The 18,935-nt window shown below is 41.5% G+C and overlaps 2 protein-coding genes across 2 annotated transcripts in view; both read left to right on the plus strand.

Moving 5' to 3' along the window:
• The window catches only part of SERPINB5 (serpin family B member 5), a 14,824-nt gene extending 1,519 nt beyond the window's left edge, over positions 1–13,305 (plus strand). Inside the window, exons 2-7 of the mRNA XM_005425828.2 lie at positions 3,783–3,957; positions 6,492–6,629; positions 7,643–7,760; positions 9,025–9,167; positions 10,540–10,707; positions 11,942–13,305. Coding sequence (XP_005425885.1) covers positions 3,784–3,957; positions 6,492–6,629; positions 7,643–7,760; positions 9,025–9,167; positions 10,540–10,707; positions 11,942–12,334 — 1,134 coding nt within the window. The 5' untranslated portion in view covers position 3,783 and the 3' untranslated portion in view covers positions 12,335–13,305. The remainder of the gene's footprint in view (positions 1–3,782; positions 3,958–6,491; positions 6,630–7,642; positions 7,761–9,024; positions 9,168–10,539; positions 10,708–11,941) is intronic.
• A 3,732-nt stretch (positions 13,306–17,037) lies between these two features.
• The window catches only part of LOC102036548 (serpin B12), a 9,922-nt gene continuing 8,024 nt past the window's right edge, over positions 17,038–18,935 (plus strand). Inside the window, exon 1 of the mRNA XM_005425827.1 lies at positions 17,038–17,081. The gene's annotated coding sequence lies outside the window, so the exon portion shown is untranslated. The remainder of the gene's footprint in view (positions 17,082–18,935) is intronic.

Raw genomic sequence — 18,935 nt, forward strand, 5'->3', positions numbered from 1 at the left:
GCCCCCCGTGTTGGTTTGGTTTGTTTTTTGGGGGGGGGGGGGTTGTTGTTGAATCCAAGCGTGACTAAGCAAAAATGGTGTCTTATACCAATAAACAAGTTTAAGTCAGGTTTTTCTGAACTGGTTCTGTAGCCTTTCAGCTCCCTCCTGTATCTGAAAATGTTTCTTTCACGCTGTGACAGTCGCAGTTTTAAGTAAAGTTGGGTGGATCGCAAGCTCCAAGTGCTTAGAAGATGCCCCAGTGCTGCCGGCCTTTCTGGAAGTGCTGATAGTCTGCTTTCCTGGGAAAGGAGGCACCCAATGAGAATCCGTGCAGCAGGCCTTTTTAAAATTTCATTTTCAGTTTTTTGACTCCTCCCTGTTTGAGAGTTCCCTGTGATTACTGGCTCAGTAGCTGTGTCTGGTTTCTGAGACTGCTAATGGGCAGCTAATGGGCTTTCCTCTCACCGGGAGCCTCAGCCCTTCTCACCTTGCATGAACTGGCTTTACTGGACTTGCAAGGCTTGGGGTGCTCAAGGCTTTAAAGAGATTTAAGATTTTTTAATATTTAATACTGTAAATTCTTTTCAGTAAGGTGAATCTTGTAAGCTCTTAAGCATAATATAATAAATATAATGTAATATAATAGTCATTATTAAATGGAGAGAAAAAGCAGACTGACCAGTTGAAAAAGATGGTGGAATAGAGATTATTCTTTGCTGTCCAGCCAATAATTCAAGGGCAAGGGTGCAACTAAGCTTTTTTTCCCCAACAAAATGCCCTGAATGGTCCTTGTTTCATTGGTAGCATTGACAGGAAGAAATTAGAATGGAGAGCTTTGCCACTACCAGAAACAATTTCACTCTCCTCCAAAGAAGCTTTGAGAGAATCAGCAGTTACTGGATGAACAAAGGTACATAAAAGCTTCACCATAAAATACCTCCTGTTTTTCTCGCTGAAATGAAACATTGAAACTTTATAAAAAATCATCCAACATGAATAGTATGAGAGTTACTCATGAGGCCAGAAGAGTTTTTAAGTTATGGTACAGCTTTTGACTGGTATAAGGAAGAAGAAATTAATTCAATTATGTAAAATTTCCTATTTTATTTTCTTACTCTGAATGTCTTGCAACCCAAGGAAGTGAAACACAGGTAGTGCATCTACATCTCAAAGTCAAGATTAAGCCAGAAAGGAACAAGGGATACCTTTAATTTGGTATGATTTCATATTGATTTATAGCCTGTAAGGAATATCCAGAGGCCTGAATAGAATAATATCATGCCAGCTAATACTAAATAATATACTCCATTAAAATTAAATTAGACTCCAAATTAAATGTTTTTCAGGCGTACTGCATGACTCATGAGATTTTTTTGTATTATTTGTCTTTTTGAGGGTGGTAGATATTTACTGAATGACGCATTCTTGGTTCCCTGGGTAATTTTCCGGTTAGAAATACCTGTGAAGTTAGTACTTGCCCCAAATCTTCAATTTTGGGGGGTGGAGTGGGGTGGGGCAGAGAGAGAGAGATTGAGAATCAGACACAGTATAGGAGTGTATTGTCTATTCCTGTGAGAATGGTTGAGCTAATGGCAAAGATAAGGTAGGTAGCCTATGCAGGGGAATTTATTTAAGACATGCATAGGCACAAAAGAGCACATTTGTGATGAGCAAGTGCAAGGAGGCATTTAAAGGAATGATTTTATGTTTGCTTCTTTGCCCCGTTGTTCCAAGTTACTCCCTCATCAGCATTTTCAGTTCTTCAGACTTGTTCTGTCTTTTGCCAGTGTCCTGCCTAAAGCTCTCCTCCCTTAAGGTGTGTGCTGAGCCCATGGTTGCTGGCAAGCTCGACTTTTCTGGTAATTAGCTGCTCTCATGGCTGAGAAATGGTGTCTGCGTAAGCAAGGCAGGTGGTTGCAATGCTGGGCTGGCACTTGGTCCTCTCTTACACCCATAAGATCTCTGAGATGTTTCCTGAACTCCGTTGTGACATCAGCTCGATGCCTGCTGATGCTGTGAAATGGAATCTCCCATGGAAAATTCCTCTTTACCAAGCAGCTGCCAGAGACTGCCAGAGCACTGGAAGGGAGACAAGTCCAGCCAGATCCATTCTGAATTCTGAGTCTGACAAAACCTTGGGATGTTGCAAAGCATACTCCTCTGGATTTTCATGTGGGATAAGCTTCTCCAGTGAAATATGTTCAATGTTTGCCATCTTCAAGACAAATTCTTTTTCTTTTTTTTTTTTCCTAGTGGGAGGGGATTTGTTAGCAAACAGTTTGTTGCTAATATCAACAGTCAGAACATTTTGCAAGAGTACAGGGCTGGTTAGATGTGCTTTTCAAACTCTGACTTCAAAAGCCTTGGTTTAATGCCACTATATCTTTTTTTAAACTTGATTAAATGCAGTGCATTTCACTAACCTTTTATGCTGCATGTTTTAGCCTAAAACAAACTAGTTGTCAAGTAAAACAATTGCCCTACCTAGCAGATCCAAGAACATGTATAAGTTAATTAAAATAAAAATAAAGACATTTACTTTGTAAAAGGCCTTCTGTAGTCAAACAGGTCTTATGAGTAAATCAAAGTTCTTTCTCTACTGTGTTGCAGGCAAATTATGTGCCCATTCTGTTACTCTCACAAAGAATAGTTATCAAAATTTATAACTACCACAATTTGTTTGGAAGTCATTACTACTGTCAAGTACCACAGCTGCTCTAAAGTGTCTCTGTACAATGGTGTCAGATGTTCAGCTACATTTGGGCAGCATAACACATGCAAAAATTTCCATTTCCTTTCTGTCTCTGTCAATAGCCTTGATGGAGCCGTTTAGCACCAGTTTTAACCGTTTCCCTTTTTTAGGGATACATGGTATTGGGGGCATGGTACTGCCAAATTCACCATGCCAAAGGGGTCATCTTCTGTGTGATTGCTGGTCTAAAGCCAGACTTGTGCTATTGACTGAAATTCTAGGGTTCACCCTTCTTGGCTTGAATCTACACAAATGTGCTTATACAAAAGTGCAGCTTTGGGTATGTGAAAGCAGCCTGGAAGATGGGAACAGTCTCTGGCTTTCCCAGAGCACGGACAGCAGCAACTGTGCCTTGCCTTTCCTGACTGCACAGGTCATGTGGCAACTGCAATTACTGAGAGTGGCTAGGAAAACCTTTGAGATAAAACAGTGCCAGTGATGCTGGGCACACAGCAGTATTTCTTAGAAGGCCTCGTTTAAGTTTCTAAAATAATCTCAATGTACAGGACTAGACAGCTCTCTGGAGACTTCTAGCAAGGCCGGGGATAATCAATCCCAAGAGGAGGGATGTGTACCAAAGCTAAAGGTTTAATGGACAATTAGCCATGAAGCAAGATGGAGAAGTTATGAGACCATTAAAGACCAGTCTGAGAGCCAGGAGATCCCAGAGCATAGGTGAATTACCTTCTGAGTCAGCACATTTTAAGAGTATCAATTAAAAACAAATTAAATTCATATGCGATCCAGTTTGACTCAGTGTGTGTGGGTCACCCTGACCCACACAGATTTTCTCAAGTGCTCCTGATAATACTGGCTCTACATAACACATGGCATTGCCTGCTGTCACTTGAAGATGATGGCTATTACTGAACCTCTCCTCTCCTCTCCTCTCCTCTCCTCTCCTCTCCTCTCCTCTCCTCTCCTAAAATCTCAAGATACCCAGTCCAGATCCTGGTGCCAGCCTCTTTCAGTGCTCTGACCCAGCCCCACCACAGCAGGAACTAGAATTACAGCCTGAGTCATCTCTCCTTTCTCTTTTCCATTTCAGGATGACAATGGATGCTCTGCAACTAGCAAACACTGCCTTTGCAGTTGATATGTTCAAAAAGCTATGTGAGAAGGACAAAACAGCCAACGTTATTTTTTCCCCACTGTGCACCTCAACGTCTCTGGCTCTGGCATACAAAGCCACGAAAGGTGACACTGCAGAGCAGATGAAACAGGTAAGCTGTCAGCAACCTGTTCTGTGGCTGCAAAATTATATGGCTGCTGTAGGGGTCTTACTAACTCTTGTTAACGTTGTCCTGGATGTCTGGTTGCCTTGTAAGACTGACTTCAAATCATCGATACAAATTTCTTGAATGGTTCCACACTCCATGGCCCTGCACAACAAAGGGTGAAACTCTGTCTTAGATCACTGCATGGATCTCTGTCCAGATCACTGCATTTTCTAGATAGCTGTTTTTTCATTATTCAAAAACGCTTAAGCTTTATAGAATTGAAAATTATGTTGCCGCTCCTGTCAGCAGCACGTATGTGTAGCAGCCCTGTCACTGATTTTCCCCTTTCTCCCACAATACTGTAAAGAGGAGATGGATAAAGTAGAAGGGGCACAATTTTGTCCATGTTTCTCCTTTCAAACACCTCATGATGTTCAAGGAGTTTCCAGCATCATGATCCAGCATGGCAGTCATGATTCAATCAGTTTATGGATCTCACCCTGTGGTGCGGGGAGTCAGCCCTCCAGCCTTGTCTGCTGCCTCTGTGTAAGCAGAGATTGAGCTGGATCCTTTTAATCCCAGTGAGGGTCCCCACAGTTTCTGCAGTTACCTAAAGGTGCATGAAATGCAAATTAAGTATGCATTTGTATGCTGATTATCACCTGGCTCTGAAAAACTCTCTACATATTTGAATGTATTTTCCCTCCTTTGGAAATTCCTCCATGTAGTTTCTCATTCACTGAAAGTACCCCTGAGCACAGCCTTCTGTGCCCCTTCTTATGCCACAGATTACAGGGAGTCTTGTGCTGTTCACAGAGCTGCACAGCAATATGTACGTGAAACTCATAGAATCATAGAATCATTTCTGTGAGAAGGGTCCTTAAATCTCCTTGCCACAGGCAGGAACATCTTCCGCTGACCAGGTTGCTCCATACCCTACCCAACCTGGCTTTGAAGACTTTCAGGGATGGATCCTGTAAGCTGTGCACATTTTTCCAAAGAGTATTAAAAAAAAAAAAAAGTAAAATTTAAATTTAAATGATACCCTGAAGCTCTGTTACCATTTCAAAATTCAAGCCTCGTCTTTCTGGTGGGAAAGTTAAAAATATTACCCTGCCCTTATTTTGCTTTCACTTGTGTCTGCAATTTGCTTTGAACCATTCCATAATAACAAGTTAACCTGCACCTCCTCAAGTGGAGCTCTGTTACACAAGCGCACTTGTGTTTCATATTTCTCTAGTGGTATTTAAAAAGTGCTGACTACAGATGCTAAGGAGAGCTTGGTATGCTTTTAAGTGTAATATCTCCTATTTTCCATGTCTATTCTAGCTTCTGCCTTCCCCTGAGTTTGTGCTTGGGTTTTAAATACTAGATACCAAAGGAGCCAGATTGGCAGCTGTACTATGGAACATCGGTCAACAAACTTGTGCCAAAAATTCTTCCAGGTAGAGAAGCTGCAGTAGCTTTCTCCTCCAACCTAGTTCCCAGGCACAGAAGATTTCTGTACCTAACATGCAAAGAAATAAAACTGTTGGAGGGAAAGGAAATAAGTAGAGAAAGTTGTTTCTAAGGAGATGGAATTGGCTACAACAGCTGTGCTGCTGCTGTAATGGGAGTTTATTTCCTTCTACTCCCACTGAGCAAGGAGAGGGGAGGTTATGGAAGGGTGACTAAGGCAGAGCAGCAATTTTGTCTGTGAAGATGTGATGTGTTCTGGGAGAAAGAGCAGTAGTGATGTACAAAAGGAAAAGAAGGTCACAAGTGCCTGCTGTGCTTCATAAGGCAATTTGAGGCAGTGAGGAGGGTGGACAGGCTTCCTTTAATGAAACAGCCACCATCAAAGAGCCTGTAATAAGTAGGCATTAAAAGCTGAATTAATATTTATAGGGTTATTTTCAAACAAAGGCATCATTATCCCAGTATTTCCTAGAACTGGACTTGTCGTTCCCAGGAGTTGGGAGGTAGCCATGTGTGGGTCAGCAGCCCTGCCCATGCTTATACTCTGTCTACGAAACCAAACAGAGTTATCTTTATCTGATCAGTTTTTGCTGAAATGTCATGTGATGTCATATATTAGTCACAGTAGTCAGAAAACTCGATGATTTGTCAAGCATTTTTAAAGGTATAGCCCAGTTCTAGAAAGGAGATTATTTGGGACTCTCACGTATCTGTCTTAAAAGCTTCAGGATTTTGGGTGGGAATGTAAGTTTGACAAAAACATTTTGTCTCCATACTATGGAGTTTTAGTTGACTAAGTCGCATCAGCAGCATGAACAGCTCTATTGGTTTCCTTGGATTGCTCATAGGAAAGAAATGCATTTGGTGAAAGTTCTGGTAGGATCAGGTTTTTAGAATTATGTGAGCATGTCAAATACATAAATGATTTTTGAGTAACAACAGTGAGAGGCTCTGTCATTAGCTTAAAAACAAAAAGAAACAGCTCTGATCACAAACTAACATTTTTTGCTTAGCTGTTAGGAATGTTTAGACAATAATAATAAAAAGGTGCTTAGTGTTTTATCATTTTCCTTTAACAGGTGCTCCATTTACAAGATGTCAAAGATGTTTCTTTTGGGTTTCAAACAATAACTTCAGATGTTTCCAAACTCAGCTCTTTCTTTGCACTGAAAATGGTTAAACGCCTCTTTGTAGACAAGTCTCTCAATCCTACCACAGTAAGTACTGCAGGAAAACCCTGGTGTTATGAATTATTTGGCCATCATGTGGATGGATTATGGTGTCAGATTGCAATGTTATTTAAAATTCATTCTTGTACTTTTGGTTGTTGGTTGACTGGACTCAAATGATAAACAGCATAATATTGTCTGCTGCCATAAAGGTTTGTAGGAGGATAGATGAGTCTGCTGCTTGACCCCAAGCTGTGCAACTCTTACAACACTTTTAATTCTTTCATTAATATGCTTTGGGTTAGTAGCAAGTTTGGTTTTGAATGCAACATAACTTCTACGCCACATCAAAGTCTTTGCATTGCAAGTATGAGTGAAAACGAGTATAAAAAAATTGGTAGTGCAAGTGTATGTCCAGTGCACACACCCAACTAATTATTGCAGAAGCTTCAGTGAAGCTTTGAGAAGGCAGAAGCCTGACTATTGAAGCAACACAAGCGAAGAGGGTGGTGTTTGGCCTTTTAACTTATGAACTCTGCAAAAAACTGAGAAGACTGCTGTGTGTGTTGGTTTTTTGCCCCCCAAAGTTGTCTCTGAGTAGAGTGCCAAGCAAGGACAACATCATCCTAAGACAGGTGTTTCAGAAAACTCAGCATGCTGCAGTGATGCTGTGATCAGACCACCTGCTGTTCAGCCTGTGCTACAGCAAGCCAGGACCCAGAGCAATAAGTGTCTTTCCTGGTGAGGACAGGCGTGATGGGAACAGACTGACAGGCATGATGGGAGCAGACTGTGGCCTCTATCTCCGTCTTGCTCAGGCCTGGACTGAGGGTTATTCTATCCTGTAAACTCTGGCGACATGGTCACTCCTGCAATATCAAAGTTACTTTACTGCTGATGTAGCACCACTGGTCTGAAAACCTTGAGAGTGATGTACCAGGTGCAGGTGTATGTCCTGGTTGTCTCCTGCAGTTATTTAATACCTTTCCTCAAACAATAAGGAACTCGTCAACTACCCAATGGCACTTAACTAAAAATGACTGGTTTCTTGTGTCTTTCAGGACTTTGTCAACTCCACAAAGAGACCTTTTCCATCTGAACTGGAATTAGTGGAGTTCAAAGAAAAAACTGAGGAAACCCGAGAAAAGATCAACAAATCCCTTTCAGAGCTGACTGATGGTGGGTACGGCTTAACCTTGGGAATACTGTTTGCCTCTTTGGAGAAAGATCTTTATCCTTGTGACACCTCTTTAGGAGTAAATACATAGTGAAAGAAGACTAGGGCTACAATTTGGATTCATGAGGATTAGCAGCACTGACTTCACTGCTGCAGCACTTCTGAAGGTGGAAATGTGAGATTGACCTTGCATTAGCCTTGGGGAAAGCTGCTCACATTTGTCTGCAGCAGGATGGGCTGGGAGAATGACAGGCCCTGGTTGTGGAGCATCACAACATGTAAAACCAAAACATGGAACCCTCTAATTCCTTTAAAACCTTCATTGTAATGGGAAGTACTTGTTGGACTCTGAGTTTCAGGCTGTTAATTAATATCTCAGCTGCTTTTGCCAGCAAGGGTGCCACAAGCAGGTGCGGGTCTCTCATTTGCCACCTTGTGGAAGCCCTGGCAGAGGCGGCCCTGGGGTTGGTTGCCACCTGTTGCCCTCATGTGGTGCAAATTTGGAAAGCCAACAAATTCTCTGTTGGTAACTCAATGTATCTCTTCCATGCAAGCTTACAAACTTTCCTCAGTCACCATCTTATCTGTGAATACGGAAACACCACGCACGAGTCTGCTCCTTCCCAGGCTGGCACATGTGCCCACAGGGAAGCACCTGGCCCTGCCTGGGCAGCTCCAAGACAGGACTTGCCTTCCCAGTGCTCTGAATTCAGGGTAATTTATGGCAGTGGGCATTTATAGGTCTAAAACAGAGAGAGTGGGTCATGACATTTACATAGTCTTTTGAAATCTGTGGCATTTTGGATATTACTGTAATCAAAGCAGCATTTTTTTGTTATCCTAGTTATTTTATTCTTGTGTATCAGTCTAGAAGTAGCTGCTAATTTGAAACTTCCTTTCAAGTCTTGCTCTCCAAATGACAAAGTGTTTTTTCACTTAAACCTGTTGAATTTCACTGAAAACTGAGCGCTTTCTTTAGGGTAATGAACCAAAGCAGGAGATGTAGTTTTGATTACATGCAATATAAACCAACAAAACATGTCATTCAGAAGATCTGCCTTGATTCCAAAACCCACATCAAAAATTAGGCTGCAATTTTAAGTAAGTGCTCCTTTTTGTAATTTTCCATTAGAAAGAAAATATTTATCTGTGAGATGCAGGACACAAATGTATTTAGTTCAGTGAAATGTTACCATATTCACTTAAAGCAACTGATATACTGCTCATGTACTGTTGTATTAACCACCATTGTAAATCTCTTCACAGGAAAAATGGAGAATGTTTTGAATGAGGACAGTGTAAGTGACCAGACTCAGATTCTTCTAGTTAATGCAGCTTATTTTGTTACAAACTGGATGAAGAAGTTCCCAGAGGCAGAGATCAAAGAATGTCCTTTTAAAGTCAACAAGGTATGTTCCAGGAAAAAAAAAAAAAGGTACTCTTTCTCTCATGAAAATGCAAACTTTGAGCTAAGGAAATCCCAATAAGAGGAAATGAGAAATACACATTACTGTGGCATTGTTAGACTCTATCTAATCTTACCCAGTGTTTCAAGGGTCCTGGACTGTCCTGGGAGTATGTTAAGACAACATGAGCTGAGTACAAGTGGTCAGAAGCAGCCATTGTCTGCAAGGACATGCAAATTCTCATGGATAGCTTTTTCCAAGAGATTGGAAGGTGGCAGGTACCAGAGGCTGCATCCAAAAACCAGCAGAGGTGAAGCACATTGCATTTCTTGAGTTGCTGAAATGTGTACAGTTGTGTCACCTCTTTGACTACATCCCTTAGGTGCCTGGCCCTGTGTTTTCCTCTTCAGAGATGTCATCTCTTCATTCTCCCTCTTTCCAGTCAGGCTCAGGGCTGCAGCTCCCTGCATGTCAGTCCTGCTGAGCCATGAGGCCCATGTGGGAGCAGCACCTGTGGCTGGTGCATTCAGGAGTCTGTGACCAGTGATGAATATTGTAATCAGAAAACTTACAGCCAAGTTATAAAACCGCACAACATTTGTGAGATAAAGAGATAATATTCCAAATATACACAGACACACATATATATAGATGCATAAGCAAGGTGAGACTTTCTGGTTCACTGAAAATATTCATAAATTACCTCATCAGCCAATAGTTCCAGCTAAAAAAAGTTTTTAAAATCACACAATCAACACTAAAATTTTTAAGTGAAATATCTCAAGATTTTTTCCCCTAAAGTAACATTTTTCTACTGAATTTGAATTTTGAACACTTTCATGTGGGCAGAACAGTTTTAAAGTCTTCCCTATGAAATAAAGTGTTTTGTTTTGTTCTGTTTCATTTCATTCAAAGGCAAAGACTTAGAGATTTATGTAAGCCTGAAATTTCTTCTGATTCTGTTTCAACTCCTGACCCAAAATATCAATTATTGGCATGAACAGCTTGACCTTCACTTTTGAGCTGTGCTCAGTGCTTGACACTTGCTAGCTTTGCAACACCCTGTAGACAGTAGAGTTGGTTGTACTCAGTGAAAAGGCATGAAGGGCCACCTATATTAGATAAATTGCTCTTTTAAGGCACATCCCCCATATGTTGCTATTGTATTAAGTAGAATTCTGTTCCACTTTTCTTTGGGAAGCTGCCTACTGTAAAAAGTCAACTCTCGCTGCTGCTTTCATTACCTGTGAAAGCCAACAAATTCTCTGGTGGTAACTCAATGTATCATTTCCATGCAAGCTTACAAACTTTCCTCTGTCACCATCTTATCTCTGAATTAAAATGAATGACAGATTGTTTCCTCTGTGTTTTGCAGACTGAAACTAAGCCAGTGCAGATGATGAATCTGGAAGCTACTTTTTGCCTGGGCTATGTAAAAGATTTAAATGTTGCCATCCTTGAGCTCCCATGCCTTAACAAACATATAAGCATGCTCATTCTCCTGCCCAAAGAGATTGAAGATGAGACCACTGGCTTGGAGAAGGTGAGAGAAAAAAATATAATTGCTGTGATACTTCTCTTGGAAACAGCTCATATGATACCATATATTTATGGAAGGTTTTTGTTATTTAGAAGCAATGCATAAGGAAAAACAAAGTAACTTTCCTGTGAATTTACCATCTCATTCTGCTTCTCTGTTCCTCCTCTCATATTTGTGGCATTATTGTTTTCACTGTGTCCAGTGGGAGGTTGTACGTGAAGTTTTGCTTGAGATAGGGAATGCACAGTAAACAGTATTAAGCGCAGAAGGTGCCCTTATTTCTGGTATCCTTATTTTTTTTCAATTGACATGTGTCCATGATTTATTTTACTAAGGTCTTACACTTCTCCAAGTTTTAATTTTGAGCAGAGATGACTGCAAAGGAGCCATTTTTAATTACCAATTGCACATAAATGTGAAAATTAATATGGCATTTCTTAAAGATCAACAATTTCTTATGTCATTTCTCTATGAAAATTTTACGACATATTTTCACCCCTATTCAAAGTTTATTAAGGACTAAGTAATTAATTATATTAATTAATAGCAAAGTTATTTAAGGATTAAAAGACTGATGATCACTTAAGTCTCCTTTGTAATTTGCTGCAACTGGCCACAAATTTTAAAGGCAGGAAGAATCTGTCTTTGCAGCTGTAAGATGCTTTTATATGTTGGAGTAAATTACAGAACACACCTATCATAAAATGCAAGTGAGGCCTTTTGTGATACCAATTTGTTGTGGCCCCACATTCTGCCTCCTCCCTTTCCAATTTAAAAAAAAAAAATTGCTTGAACAGCTGCATGTTTGATTGAGATCAGGCTCTGGGTTTGGATTTTGTGTCCCAAATACCAGCAATTTCATTACTCTTTAGAGTCAGGAATAAAGCCTTTTAGATCTCTGCCAGTTGGCCAGGTGTAACCTGGGTAGGGACTGTCTTCCTCAGGTTCCTTCATATGGCTATTGAGGTGATTGCTTATCAAAAGCTTGCCAGAGCATGCACACGCAGAAGAGTTGCTCCAGAGGCCTGTCCTATGGATTAAATCATACTTGAATCAATATAACTGGGAGTATGTTAAGCCTGAATGCTATGGTTGTGAATTTAAAAACAAAATTTGCCTTTGGACTTTATTTTCTGGAGGATTGATAGGAGTGAGAAGTTCAGGAATGGTCCTTTTTTTTCTCCTTTCACTTTCTTCAGGCTGCTGGCTAATTTCCTTTGTTCGTTTATGTTTTCAGCTGGAAAAGGCACTGACGCCTGAGACATTATTACAGTGGACAAATCCCAGCATGATGGCCAACACCAAAGTGAATGTATTTCTTCCAAAGTTTAATGTGGAAGGTGACTATGACCTGAAGCCACTTCTGGAAAGCCTGGGAATGACAAATATCTTCGACGAAAGTGCATCAGATTTTTCTGAGATGTGTGAGACAAAAGGTGTAGTTGTGTCAAAGATCATCCATAAAGTCTCCTTGGAAGTCAATGAACAGGGTGGTGACTCCCGAGAGGTACCTGGATATCGGATTCTGCAACACAAAGATGAATTTAAAGCTGATCATCCATTTATCTTTTTGTTTAGACACAACAAAACTCGCAACGTGATTCTTTCAGGCCGATTCTGTTCTCCTTAAGCAGGGTGTGTTCATTACAAAAAAAGCACAATTATGTTTGTGGTGGTGCACACTCCTGTAAAGCTTTTCTTCCTGACTATCACCTTTGAACGGAAATCTAAGAGGTTCGTATATTGGCTGAGTAATACAATGTACTCTACATATGCAGCAGAAGTAGTTTCTCTCCTTTGGTTTCCTCCCCTTTAGCGGAATAATTTCCACTGTGAAGAACACACCATATTTTATTGAGAAGTATCCCAGCTTCAGCAACAAGAACATTTTGTTCCTCTGTGACACTTTCCCCAAATGAAGTGACAGCCTGATTTAAGATAGCTCAGGAGCTGGAAAGGGCTCTAGGAGGAAGAGCTGCATTCCTACTCCCAAGTAAAACCTCTCTCTCTCGTGACTCACACTCTCTGGATTCCTAATGCCTAAAAGGGGAAATGTGGGCATGTGGTATGATCTCCCTCTGTACCTGGCCACACTCTGGTGGTCCAGGGTGCCTTACCAGACCCTGCCAGCACCCAGTGAAGAACTGGACAAGTTCTGCAGCATAGCTACAACAGTTCAGGCTGGCATCAGGATTTGCATCTGTGAAACAGCAGCCACACCAAGGCCTATGGACACCAGAGGCAAAAGTCATGGGGACAGTATGTGTCCCCAGAAGACTCTGCAGCATGAAGCTCCCAGACTGGGGAGGTGGAACTCTGCTGTGTGGCCTTCTTTGACTTACTCCCTTCAGACATGGAAGTTGGGACAAGAGGAATCTTGTTGTATATATCCTAAGGAAAAAACATTATGCAAATTAAGGATAGAACACACTTGGATTAATACTGGAAGTGCCACAGTTCTCATGCACAGATTATCTGCCATTTCTAGCTCTGGATTCAGCTTTAAGGAAACTCCTTACAGTTACTCAATGTCTAAGGCATGAGAAAGAAATAAGGACTTTCACTTGACTGAAATTAACATTGTAATTACTAGTCTTCAAATTCCACAAGAGATTATGGTAATCAGATTTCATTTCTATCTAAAGACTGCCTGCTGCATATGTTCAGTACTCGTTTGACTAAATACTGTTCAGAATAAAGCACTATAAAACCTGTGTCAAATGTACAATACCTCTAGCGTCAGTCTGTGCGCTCATTGACAGTGTCAGTGTTCACACCTGACTTCCAATAAATTACAGGAATGGAAATAAGCAGATTCACTTAGGCCACAAAGCCACAATAACAAAAAAAGCAACTAAGTGAATGTCTGGATTGCCCTTCTGAGCCACATGATGATAGTTCCCAGTCAGGACTATGTTACTAGGTGGTAAGGATACATGCAGAATTCAATTATGTACCCTCAAAAGATGGAAGCATTCTACTTGAGAAATCTTCTTGGTGCCTCAGGTTTCCTGAAAGAAACTGGAAAGAGATCTCTAAATGAGAACATGCAGCAACCCCTATTATGCATACTTTCAACATCAGAGCACTGCTTATTGTGAATTTAGAGACAGGAGTTCTGTTTTGATTCTTGAACTTAACAACCCATAAGAAGCCTTTAGTCACAATAATTCAGTAGTCTTCTCAGAGGACCTTTAATGGTTTCTAAGGCATTTTAGTGCCAGACTGGGGTCTTAGGCCCATAACTTTGAGGGTACTGAGGAGATTAACTTGGATCAAAAACAATGGGAGGTGAGACCCTGGGGATCTCTGGGGGTCTTTGCTGATATGCATCAGATGTTTTGACACAAGGATAGTGGTCAGAAAAATGAAAAATACAACAATTTATGTGAGCACATCCTGTCTGAGAAGGACTTAGCTGCAAAGATCTTTACTGGCTCAATTTCAGTGATACCTGAAAGACTGGTAATGATTGATACACACCATCATTGCCTGATCTGCTCTGGAGGCTGGGATTAGGTGTATCCAGGGCTGTTGTCACTGTGGCTTCTACTGGTTCTCCTGTAGGAGGTGGGTCAGGACATTTTGCATGGGGTTGGTGACTAAGCAGCTGCACAGGTAGTCCATGCACAGAGAAGAGGGACTGTACACTTTGTGCTTGGGCACTGACTGTTTGTCAGGTGGTTCCAGCTGCCCAGCAGGCCATTTCACACTTACTGCTACAGCTCTGCTGGTCTGCTAGACTGATGAAAACCTCTGGCAGATTGTCCCAACCCTCTTTTCCTTCCTGGATGAGATTTCTTAAAGGAGAAAAGCTCAGTCATTGCTTTCTCATTTTTTTCAGGTTCTGAAAACATTCAATTCAGGAGCAAATCTTAATTTAATGGAAGCTGTAGTCTGTTTATATGCTGATCAGAGGATTTGGCATATCCCCACAAATTTATGACAGCATTCTTCTCCTTGTGATAGCTTGGCCGGGAAGGGTTGTCCCATGAAAGCAAAGAGAAACACTGCTTCAGGGTGGGGCCCGTCTTTCTCCACCTGCTGACTAATTCCAAGGTATCCCAGCCTGTGCAAGGCAAGCAGATGCTAGAGATACAAAGCTGTCTTGGCCCACACAAAGCAAACTCACTTATTGGTTATTTATGAAGAGGGTGGCTTGCTCATGAAAACCTCAGGTTCATTTTTCACTTCTGCCTCTTCTCTCTGCCAGTCCCAATGTGAAGCTTTTCCACCTTGCAGCATGAGAGGGAGAAGTATCCATGAAGGTCCTGCTGCTGTGAGAAACCGTGTTATAGCCTACTATTTTCATTCTACCCATGCTGGCCTCTGGGTCTTGGGCAAGAAGTTGCCTGGGAGGATGTGGGAAAACGCGCGTGGGAGTTTGTGTGCAGGAGCTCTTACGTGCTGGAAGGAGTTGGTCACAATGGAGGGAGCAAGCATAGCTGAGGGCTTGCTCAGAGTGACAGGGTGCTCCACCTCACCTTTCAGCGGGGCATGGCTATCCAGTGATGGATGGTGCCCAAAACCAGCAAGCTGTGGCTGGCTTTGGCACGTGGTTGCAAACTGCAGGGCTGTGTGCCTGCTCACATCATCCCTTGCCCACCTGCACAGGCACTGCCTGCTCCTTACTCCCAGCATGTGGTAGAGAGGGGACACGTCCCAATGTCTTGTGGTAGCAAAAGTGGTTTGTGGGGAAGTTCTGAACCTTGCAAAATGCAACTTAGGGCAAATTTGCCCCATTGGAAAAGCAGTATATTTTTGTGAATATGCTGTCCTAAGGGCTTAGAAAAGACAGAATTTGCACCTACATTGACATTTGCACCTACATTGACATTTCCTTAGGCAAAGCAGTTGAGCAGATGCCAGGGAAGCTCTGAGGTGAGCATATGAGAGAGCAAGCAAAATAAATCAGTGGAGGAATGATGTCAATATAGAAGGAAGGGAGAAAACACAGAAATTGGAAGAAAAAAATCTTGCAAGATACTCAAAATACTTAGGTTGTCACTGAAAAGATGCATGGGCTAGAAAAGCATCAGAAGATGTGTGGTAAGGCAACATTCATAAATAAATAAATTTAAAAATAGAGAAAGAAAGAACTGAGAAAGAAGACTAAGGAGCACTACAGGAACATGCAGGAAGAAAGAAACAGAAACAAGGAAGTGAATGGCAAATAGAAGCAAAAAAGGAATGAAAAGAACCGAGGTAATAAGAATGGTCATTTTATCTTTGTATCCTCCATTGCTTCTGGATTCCTGTTTTCAGATGGGTACTGGAGCACTGGAGCTTGGCCAGCTGGGCTGAGACCTTGGCAGAGGAATGGGGAACAGCAAAACTGGACGCTGCTGGGCCTAAAGGAGAGGATGGTCCAGCTTCTGCACTGGAAGGAAAATGTGGGTAGGGCAAGATGGTGCTGAGGGCCTTCTTTCCTGCTTACCATGTTTGATCCCATAAGTATCCTATGAATCCAAAGCCAGTTTTATGCTTTGTAGGAAGAAAGAAGAGGTGAGAGAGAAAAGACATAAAATTTTTGGTGTTGCAAAGCCACATACAACCCTAAGTGTAGCTCTGATCTCTGAGTCCAGCTGCCATAACCCAGTGTTGCAGCTGAGTTCAGTGGTACAGATTAGAGATCAAACACTGTGCTACTGCAGCTCTGTGCTTCCCATCTCTTCACCTCCTTCTCACTTCATGCTGGAGACTTAACCTCAGTGATCAACGACTCCTGGCCTTCTTTTATTCTTAACTCCAGTGATTTAAGATTTAAAAGAATACCCCCTGGCTGGGGATTCCTGTTACAGTTCAAGGAAATATTTCTTTCCTTCTCTAATTAAGCTCCTTCCATGCACATAAAGCCAGCTCCTTCCTGAAAGGGAGAGATGGCTGTAGGCAACATAAAGCTCATGCATTTCCCATTAATTTGCTCTATCTGTGCAAGCAAGCTCAGCTCCAAACAATCTTGGCATGAACCCTGCACACACCTTTGTCCAGGCCAGACCCCATCAAAATTTGAAAGGGACTAAGCACAGCAGTGCATTCATAGGTCTTCTTAGGGTTAATGACCAGTTTTCCAGCTGAGAGTGGCTTGGCATTGTGATCAGGAGATGTTGCCAGCAGATGTTGCCTGCCAGACTTGTTGGGCAGCTTGAGAGAAATGCTAATAGCATATTGCTAGATACAGGTTTCCCATTCTTCTGTGGGGAAACTTCATGGTAATGGCATTTGCATTAAACAGCAACATGCTGCTATCAGCAATTATTGGTAGAGGCTGAACTTTCCCACAAGAGAGTGGGAGATTATTTTTAATACAGTAGTCACAGGAACGTGCTCCAGAACTCAGCTGTTGTCTTCTTCATTTAACCTCTTCAGGTAAGAAGGTAAAAATTCTATGTTGTTTTGTTATTTTCTTCTTTTTTTCCAAAATAACTGTGATTTTTTTTCTTTTTTTTTTCCCTGATCCAAAGTACTCTACAGGCTAGTAAAGTAAACATAATTTTTACATATTGGGCAGAAAGAGAGATTCCTTTACAGGCTGCAGGCAGCAAAACACACTGCTAAAATTCAGGTGGCTCAAGAGCTCACACAAGGGGAGCTGGTCTTCAGTGGGACATGAATGAGGATTTTAGGGACACATCTAAAGATTCTTGCCTAAATTTCACAGGCTTCTGAATCTGAAATTTCCCCAAAACCTCTCTGTTCACACAGTAAAGTCTAATCGCCACAAGACTGATGGGTTCAGTGGGCTGTATGAGAAAGTAGATGCTTTTCTGCCTGTCTCTCCAGAAGGGCTGAAGTTCAGGCACTTTCAGAGCACCTCTACTCACTCTGGTAGGAACAGGCTTCATATAAAGTGATGGTGCTGGTGACCTGGGCAACCTGACCCACTGCATGAGAAATGCAGGCTGATTTTCCTTATTTACTCACATTTCCATGGCACAAGAAAAAGTCTTCCAATGTTCTCTCTCTAGAAGAGAGAGAGGGCAGGCAATTCTTTGGCTGGGTTCCAAGGCATTTCCCCTTTACACTGATCCCCACTAGCAGGGAAGTTGTTTATGTTCTTAAACAATGATGCTATAAAAGAGAAAGGGCGGAGTGGCATTCAGATTTTGTTTTGTTGTGGGGGTGCTAGTCTTTGCTATTAAAATATGAGCTCCTGGGTTTGGCAATGCTGTTTAGAAGCTTGCAGAGAAGCCTGTGCAGCTGCACACAGGCACAGCAAATGACTTGCCACCTTACAGCCTGTAACAGGCCAATGCACATCCATGCCTGTTTATTCAGAAATAACTGGCCTAGAAGGAGGTGTAGAAGATACCAGAGGGCTGATGCAAACTAATAAAAGCAGTCAGGAAAAAGCTTTCTGGCATAAAAGTAGCATACTGAGAGGCTAGGTTGTTTGGAAAATGAACTTGGCACCATTTCACTTGAAAAGCTGCTTTGCACTGAAATGTATTGGTTTTTGATTTAAAGCATGTGCTGTGCCTTTTAGGGATGATCAGGATTGCTGTGTTATAGAAAATTTAATTTTTCTTATGTGCTGTTTGTCCCTTTCACTCCAAATCAGCACAGAAACACTTCAAAATGTATACTTGTATGAATGGTCATGAAAAATAAGAAAGTAACTTCTACCAGTTTTCATGTGAGGGGACAGCACTATCTGTTACGTTGTCTTTTTCTAGGATAGAAAATTTCTGCCAATTCTATTTCCCTCTGTGTATGAGAAATGAATGTATATTAAGACACCTTTATGGGACACAGATTGAATAAATCAAACATGCAATGGGAATTATCATGTGGTATCAGGCAAAACACGTTCCTTCTTACTTAACTTGTATGAAATACAGAATTACCTTAACAGCAAGGCTACAGGTCTCTTACCTTCTCCACCCTATTTACTGCCTCCTCCTATTGACTGAATAATATAATCTAATACAACCATTAATTATGACAGCTTTCAGCATAGGTTTCTTTATTCTTTGATAGTTTTTGTTTTGATTGCACCTAACCTTAGCCAAAAACAAACTACAAAGAGAGAAGAGATCACGAATAGTTATAGAAAAAGAGTGTTCATCATTTCACACGGCCATGGAGGAAGTGTGTAGTTTTTATAAGGTCTGTGGTGTGCAGTGGTTCCTTCTGAAGGAAGCTATTTTCCTGGGGTAGCTTCTTGCTCACATACTGCAGTGCCAGTAATTTCATTTGCCAAACCATGTTAAAAGCTGCTGACCCATCAT

The sequence above is a fragment of the Geospiza fortis genome, unplaced genomic scaffold, assembly GCF_000277835.1.
Source record: "Geospiza fortis unplaced genomic scaffold, GeoFor_1.0 scaffold154, whole genome shotgun sequence".
NCBI classification, from domain to species: Eukaryota; Metazoa; Chordata; class Aves; order Passeriformes; family Thraupidae; genus Geospiza; species Geospiza fortis.